The 8,616-nt window shown below is 36.0% G+C and overlaps 2 protein-coding genes across 2 annotated transcripts; both read left to right on the forward strand.

The window, feature by feature from the left end:
- Positions 1-1,122: 1,122 nt before the first annotated feature.
- LOC144973011 (uncharacterized) lies at positions 1,123-4,283 on the forward strand. The gene is made up of 3 exons (XM_078914935.1): positions 1,123-1,451; positions 1,856-2,146; positions 3,131-4,283. Exons 1-3 carry the CDS (start codon positions 1,440-1,442, stop codon positions 3,161-3,163), a joined length of 336 nt encoding a protein of 111 aa, XP_078771061.1. The 5' UTR covers positions 1,123-1,439; the 3' UTR covers positions 3,164-4,283.
- Positions 4,284-6,873: 2,590 nt separating this feature from the next.
- LOC144973012 (uncharacterized) lies at positions 6,874-8,463 on the forward strand. The gene is made up of 2 exons (XM_078914936.1): positions 6,874-6,961; positions 7,323-8,463. The coding sequence occupies exon 2, from the start codon at positions 7,334-7,336 to the stop codon at positions 7,856-7,858; it is 525 nt and encodes a 174-aa protein (XP_078771062.1). The 5' UTR covers positions 6,874-6,961; positions 7,323-7,333; the 3' UTR covers positions 7,859-8,463.
- Positions 8,464-8,616: the final 153 nt, after the last annotated feature.

Below are 8,616 nucleotides of genomic sequence, written 5' to 3' on the forward strand. Positions count from 1 at the left end.
AGCAAGAATTAACTCATTTATGGCGCGACTGATATTTATTAAGTCTAGTAATTCCTCTCATTGTTAATGATTATTATAACATAACATAACATGACATATCATGGTAAGGGTTTCCTAGGTCAAATGCTTTTACTTATCCGAACCAGCGGTCAAATGCCTTTAAATACTCTGTGAAAAAAAAAAGAATAAGAAAGGTTCAGGTAAAAAATTCCTAAAACTGATATCATGACTAAGATCAGTATTTACATCATAAGCAGTCTAAAATATGTCAATCAAAAACCTATTCATCAAATTCATATTTCAAGTCATGATATCATTTTTTGTAATTATTTATGATTTGGAGTTTTTCGTTATAAATTTCAAACTGGTCCATGTATTTACTGACCTTACAATATTTCAAAAATACCGAATAATTATAGAACAATTTGTTAAAAAAATTGTTTTTATCTCCTCGGATAAATTTTACATGAGAAAGTGCATTGTGGTCAATTTGATCAAAGACATGGACAAGTTTGAATAACCGTATGAGGTCACCCCTCGTTCATCTGCATTTTAGAGATGGGAGTGTTAAGTATTTTAACCTTTCCTCGTAAGTCATATTTTTGGTTTCGTCCTAAAGCATTGTTGGGTCAGAAGACAATCTCGGCTGCACCCGGGGTCGATCTCGGTCACTTTGATTTTGAAACGAGTGCTCTACCAACTAAGCTATCGGGACTCTCTAACCACTTAAAAGACTGGGTTTGATTTATGTCCAACCTAATATTAAATATTAACGTTTTTACCAAGAGAGCAGTTATATCGACTCCAGTTAGAAAGATGACTTTTTATTTTCAATGCATCACTTACTTGTTTAGTCTTAAAGAGAAAGTTTGAGTTTTATTGGAAACCACGGGTGTTTGTATATGCATTCCTACACACGTACACCCAATGTCCTATATACTCCCTATGCCACACGTCCACTTAGTCATGTGCCGCCCACACACGTGACTAAATTATACCTTTAACTCTCTCCTTACCAGCCATATTCACAATTGTCACCGAATCTTCACACCCACCCATCACAAATATATATTTTCTTACTCATACATTAAAGCAACGAGTACATTCTATACATAGCGGGTCTAGAGGCATATTATTGTAACTGCAATTTCCTAGAAAATGAGATTATTGTCAGTCTTGAACAATCTTGGTACAGTTTTGTCATAAAATTATTGTAACTGCAAAAATGCATCAGGATTCGCCAATATGTTTAATGCTAAATTATTGCAACAACTGATAATTCATTTCATTGGGAGGGAAATTGATGTAAGTGTGAATGATTGCGAAGCAAATTATTGCAACTGACCAAAGCTATCCCAGAATTCCGCATTTTCATCTCACAACAAATGAAAACAAAATGGCTGCGCCCATAAAAAAGCTGTCGGCTCGAGAGGCTTTGGATGCTATTTTGGGTAAGTTTTTATATTATTCTGATAATTTATTTTCAAATTAGAGTTTTTTCCAATTGTATAAACCAAAAGAAGCATAATTGATGACATAAATTTGTTAAATATTATATTTTAGCTACGAAATGAGTGCACTCGCTGCACTTGACTTTGACATTGACTTTCACTTTCACTTTCCATCCTACTGTTTACTTACTTATATTTACTATAGATAGATAGTACATACTAGTAACTTTCAAGATGTAATAAGATAAGGCAAAGAATCTTAGCCTTGTCTGATGTGTGAAAGAAATTTGATGGAATTAGTATTGAATGTTTGGTAACCAACCTACCAATGACACAACGATGTAGACCTTGTTTTCTATACCAATCTGACTAACTTTCCTGATTGTTCTGTTTTCATTTTTCAGAGTCCAGTGATGAAGATGAGAATTTCCCCAGTTCTTTTTCGGACTCTGATGATTTGTATGAACCGTCTCTATCAGATGATTCAGACTAGTCTATGGATACACTATCACCTCACACAGTGCAGGAAACATACACACCTGCTCCTGTCACTGAGCCCTCTCCTGAGGTCAACCCAGCACAATCACCTGCTTTGCTTGGGGAGACTATCCATTCGTTGTCTCCACCGCCTTGTCCCGATAAGGATCAAAGCTCGCCTGGAACTGGAACTATCTCCATGGAATGTGAAGATACAGGTAATTATGATAAGTTTGTTACTTTTCTTTTCATAACTTGAAAGGGTTCCCATTAGTTGTCCTCAGGTTTTATCTTGTGATTTGAAAGTTACCATGTTAGCTGAATGACAGCAACAATACTGAACATAGGAAATGTAAGTTTACAGTCCACTCCGGTTAATCGCAACACCTTGGGATCCACGAAAATGTTGCGATTAACCGAAGTTGCAATTAACAGAAGATGAGTTTCCAATCCCCTGTTGCAACATTTTACACATATATGGTTATCTCGTACTAGTTGTAAACAGTGTCCACAGACTGAGCAATATGATTGAAATAAAAACCATATGGCAGTCCTGTATAGATTTTGTCAAGCAAAAGCAGCTTTGATGCAAGTTGCCATCTTTTATTCTGATTTGATTCACTTTCACTCTTTTGTTCTCAATATTTGTAAGACTCAAAGAGATTAGCCCTGGTGAGAGCCAATAAGCTTTCACCAAACTCGTTGGTCACAATGCACAGATGTCAATCCCATAACAAAGGATATCGCTCAGTCTCTCTTTACAACTGTCATTGTCTACCTTTTGTCAAAACTATGCACAGCCCCCTCACCTCCTATTTAATGGTCACAGATGACATTTCAAACCCATGTTGTAAAGCCCCGCCCTCTTTTATCTCCTATAGAGTGGTGACAAACTACTGTAGCATTAAATCCTGCTTACTCTCAATTATTCAACATGTCACGATTTCTTCCACGATGAAATCATGATATTTTGTTTGATTGATTTCTTGAATTTACCACTTTTTGAGGGCAAAAATTTGTTGCGATTAACCGAAGTTTGTTGCAATTAACCAGTGACTTCTATATAGAATTAATTCTGTTTCTTGGGAAATGTTGCGATTAACCGAAAATTGCGATTAAACCAAGTTGCAATTATCCAGAGTGGACTGTATCTTCATTGTCTGAGTAATATAATTGTTCCCCAATGTTTTTTTCTATTTCAGACTTACCATCAACTGACATGCCTGAAACAGTGAATCAGCAACAGAATCCACCAGAATTGGAAAATGAATTTATATCATTTTTTCCTCTGTATGTTTGATAATAATATGTACAAAATGTTTTTTTCCCTGGTTGCGTTTATGTTCATGCCGTGTTAAGCGCAAAGAGCCCATATTGTTGGGAGAATGCGCTCTAAAGTGTCCTCATTAATATTCTAATTATTAATACATATTTCAGAATTGCTTGCATTTCTTATTTTGTAGATATATTTTACTACATCATAACTCATCTTTGCGAATAGTAAATACAAATGTTCATAATATTATGCCCACCGAAGTAATCAGACTCGGGACCTCAGAAAAAGACTTCCATGCATTGCACCTTTTCCAATTACCTTCACCTTAGTCTTTTTGACACGTTTTTTGTTATTGTTTTAATAGTACTCAATGCTAATTTTAATAAGATTCTTTTAAATGTCAAAAGTTTTAACTGTTTCACGGCTAGGTAAGCTTTCGACCGAACCGACATTCAACTTATTTTTGTCGATTTATAACTGACTTTTGCAGTTTTCATCCAGAGATTTAGTCCCTGTGATGCGCGCTCGATCACTCGAAGCTTATCACAGGGACCAATCTCTAGATGAAAACTGTAGAGGATCGAATGGTGTTTGACGTAAATACAGCCTAGCCGCGAAAGGGTTAGGCCTCTGAGTTGAAAGCGACTTACATGGTTTGCCAGTCTTACCTTCAATGTACATTTCATTGAAATAATCTGACATTATTTTTTTTAATCCAGAACTGAATAAATTTATTATAAATTATAATTGAACTTACTTGTTATCATTTTTTGGCTTGTTTGATGTTGTGTGACACTTAGTTGGGTAATGACAAATTATTGTAAGTGGTAGGTTCATAACATCCCACTATGACATGTTGAGAGGCAAATTATTGTAAGTGATTATAATCATGATAAAAGCTATACTTGTTGCATAATCATGTTAGTCATGGTTTTAAATCATTTTTAGTCCTCTCATTTATCAATTTGATGGGCAATCTATTGCCACCCTTTCATCTCTGATTTTACAAGAATAGCTAAACATTCAAAGTTAATTTTCTCAAAACAGGAAGTTTGCAGTTACAATAATATGCCTCTAGACCCGCGACATAATATTGTTCAGCAAAATGTCTCAAGCCGCTTTCATAGGAAGCGAGGACGAGAGACGCATGCGCACAACCAACATGACGTTCTCTCTGATAACTTTCTAATAACTTTTCCGCCGGTGACATCACAGACTATGGGTGATCCAGGTGTGATCTCGGTCCCTTCGTGTATGAATCGAGTGCTCTACCAACTGAGCTATTTGAGCGATATGTTGTGGTGAGGCAGATACTAAAAATTGACCTTCAAGTCTAATGGATGAAAATTTCTTCCTAAAATATCCTTCATGGAGAAGATCTATCTAATATTGATTCTCAAATTTCAAATTAAAAAAATTCTAACCTAATTTACACTTTAAATTTATTTTTTGTAATTTGGTTCAATCCAACGTGTACGTATCTATTTACAGGACTGACAACAAAACTTGTTATGGGCTCTTTGTTGTAACGGAAATGCTTTTGAATCAACGCTAAACGTTGTCCATTACAGGTTTCAATCAAGACCTAAATTAGTGTTCGGTTATCAGACGAGCTAATGTGGTCTCGTGTTACGACACTCGCCTTCGGATCGGAAGGACCGGGGCTCGAGTCCCGATCTAAGATGTGCATAGTTGAGTCCTTGGAAAAGACTATTTACACATATTCTCTCATCGTACGCAGGTGTAAAATGAGTACCTGGCCGTTGGCAATGTCCGAGAATAATTGTAACATCGCCTCACAAGCGCCATCTCTCGTTTTACATTGCTATGCCTAGGGAGCCCTTGTAAAGGGCTTTGAGTACGTTTAATGGATATTGCGCTTTATAAAAACAAGTTGTTCTTTTTAAAATGTGCACCTAGGTTCAACCCGAAATAATACCGAATAAAGACGGTGTGTCACAAATAGTCACAAACCTGATTCACCAAAGGTCATAGACATATTACAGTGCAAGGGAGCTCAACTGATACGAAAATTGTGTAACCGTGTTACTTAACAATTTGAGAGAACTTACTGCTTAATCCTCTTTGTGCTTGAGGCACATGGGGCATCTACCAGACACGTCTATTTTGTTTTATTTTTTTGTTTGAGTTCGGCTGCTTTTACCGTGGCTGTATTCCAGGACAGGCCCGCTTCATTTATTTCTTTTTTCCACGGTCCTTTGCCAGGTTTCTTCGTGTCTCCCCCGCTATCTCTTCCCATATGCTGCTGTCCAATACAGGGTTCAAATGTTTATTGTAGGCCATTGACCAATAGTCATAACTTCTCTCTGAACAAATTATTCTAACAATTATTATAATAATAAAAGTCCGTTTTCTTAGCGGCAAGTTCCGTGCGTTTTGTGCACTTTTTGTAACCAGCAAACTAAGTATACAAATTGGTGCAGAAAATTATGAAGATTCGAAAAATAGGTGGCTCCAAATACCATTTTTATTGAAAAGACCTTAAAATTCGTCGTAAAGTCTAGTGAAAACGCGCACTTTGTGACGTTTTGGCGCTCGATGACAAAAGTATTTTTAAAAAAAACATTCTCACCCATTAAGAACATCTTGATGTGTTTTTGATCGTGGACATATGTTTGTTTTAATGTTTTCCATTATTATTTACCAAAAATATAGCTTTTAATTATTTTAAAACATTTTTTTTGGTCTTCTGACCGCAGAAAAACCCCCAATAAAAATTGTCCTTTTTTGCCCGTGCAACAAAACTATGAGTCATTAGGTCGACCTATCCTTTACTAAGTATGTACTAGGATGTCTTAGCGCCTGTAAACGAAAAAAAAACAACAACAAGAGACTAAAAAAAAAATATTTAAAGCAGTTAAAGAGGTTTCTTTCAACCATTGTGTACAGTACAATAATTGCTAAATCGAAATGCGGTTTTGTCATCTGTCACCGCCTCTCCCTTCGAGATAACGACAGCTCCATCTACCGACAATGGCATCATGTGTTGTCTAAAAAATAACTGAGAGAATGAGTTTTGTCTTTTGAACGATGTCAACAAACTACAATTTTATTTTGTGCAATCGATATTCATTGAAAAGGTAAGGAACAATCTTTTTCATCTATTATAAATGTCTTATATCATCGTGATGTTATTTTACTTTATGCGCATGCTAGTGCGATACGTATTGCGCAATGTATGACAAAAGAATTGAGTTGTGAAAAAAGAATTGGGTCAGATCAAAGCTGAGTCACAGTCATATCATAAGCCCCCAGGATGCAAAAGATAGAGTAAGATTATGGCCCATGCTTGGATCTGAACATATTTTTCTATCTTAGTATAATATAAGTTACATGTGCTATGTCAGTACTAAATTTAGACCCTTTTAGATTCGATTAGATATAGATTAGCCTGTCGATGATTGATGATAGAATAACGGTGTTTATCATTACTGCTGACCGAGAAAGAAAAAAACATAACTAATTTATTATTAACTCAGTTGATCAAAAAAAGAACATCTCCACACACAATTCTACCAATACACGCTAATATTCACACACATTGCTTTACCTTTTGCATGTTCAGGTTTGTTTTTTTTTAAACAATGTATTGACTTGTTTGTTATATTTCTACTTGCCAGCCTCACAGTCCTTTGTTTCCTTAAAAGTATCATGCCTGGGGACCTCGTCAAATGGGAATGCTAGTTTGATTTGTTGAATGGTCAAGATTGCAAGGACTAAAGTTCCATTCTAACAGGTATTTGGAAGTATGTGTTCGTTGTGTGTGTGTTGATGATGTTGTTGTTGTTTTATTGTTGTTTTGCAGAGAATCTTATCACTGAGCTATCCAAGCCCCGTCAACTAATATGTGTTTAACCTTTCTCACGCAAACACACACACAAATACACACTAACACGCATACACACACACACACACACACTCGCACGCACACAAACTTGTTCATTCTGTCATCTCTCAAGCTACCCTATATCGCCTTAAGATGGTAACATTTTCTGTAACTTGAGAAACTACGTAATTCACACTTTGTAGGAAATAACTTTAAATATTGTCTCTTGAGTATGTCATGGGGTTTTGATTTATTTTTCTTTCCTTCCTAGAATGCGCTAATATGGCAGGAGGAAAGAAGCGGCAGACATCCATTGTCGACTGTAAAAATCTGAACAAAGTTCCAAGACTCGATCAAGCTTCCCCTGAAATTGACTGGTCGAAGTGCCTGTTTTGTCAAGAAACCATTGAAAATTCTCCTCTCACAAACCCTAAAAAAGCAACCAAGTTAAATTGTATTGAAGACACTTATGTTGCCATTTCTGAGGATATCAAACTTTTTCATGACTCAGGTAGATTGCCAATAGCATTGAAATTCAATATTAACCAACCTGTGAAATGTCTTGCTAGTTTTTTGAGAGACAATGATGGACTTTACCATAAGAATTGCAGACACAGGTTTCATAAATCAAAACTCAAAAGGCTTGCAAAGAAGATAAATCAATGTAATAGTGAAGCAGTTGCAAGTCCTGATACAAGAGGCACATTAAACACATCACATATAAGCAAACACTGCTTGTTTTGTAAGGGTTGTGAAGGGGAATTGACTGAGGTCCGGACTCCTGCTCTTTCACAAAAAGTCTACTAGGAAGCTGTCCTTCTTTCAGATACAAGTATTCTTAGAGTATTTGCGGAGGGTGATCTTATTGCGATGGAAGCAAAGTATCATAAGCCTTGCCTTATACTGTTCCACAGAAGAGCAGACGATTTTAGATGTAAAAATACTTCAGACAACAAATACAAAACACACATTGCAGAATGCAAACAGGATATCGTCAATTTTATTGATCAACAACAAGCTCGCACAGACACAAATGTTGTGTTTAAGCTGAATGATCTCTACAATTTACTTTTGTCAAAATTAAATGCCATAAATTTGTCGGATGTATATGTACATAAAACTAGATTCAAAGAAAATTTACTATCGAGAGTTCCTTCTTTAATGGAATACAGGGATGGGCGGGAAGTCTTGCTTACTTTCAAAGAGGGGAATATTATTTCACAAGCAGCTATATCCGATTTAGATTCAAATGATGATCTTGCAATACAAAAAGCAGTTGATATTATAAGAGCAGAAATAAGAAATCATACATTCATATCACCCCTCAATATAGATCATGATAGCATTGTCAATAGTGTACCACACAAATTAGTGAAAATTGTGAATGGCATTTGAAGTGGTCAGTGTTCGCTAAGTTTACGTCATCAGAATCGACATACCATGACAATTTCACAGCTTATCATGTTGAATCACAACAACAAAAGCCCGCAAAATTCAGGTAGCACTCGAAAACAGTTGTCCAAGGAAACCCCAATCCCCGTTTATTTAGGAGTCATGGTTTTTGC

The sequence above is a fragment of the Berghia stephanieae genome, chromosome 5 (assembly GCF_034508935.2).
Source record: "Berghia stephanieae isolate SIO BIC M18660-M18661 chromosome 5, UCSD_Bste_1.3, whole genome shotgun sequence".
NCBI classification, from domain to species: Eukaryota; Metazoa; Mollusca; class Gastropoda; order Nudibranchia; family Aeolidiidae; genus Berghia; species Berghia stephanieae.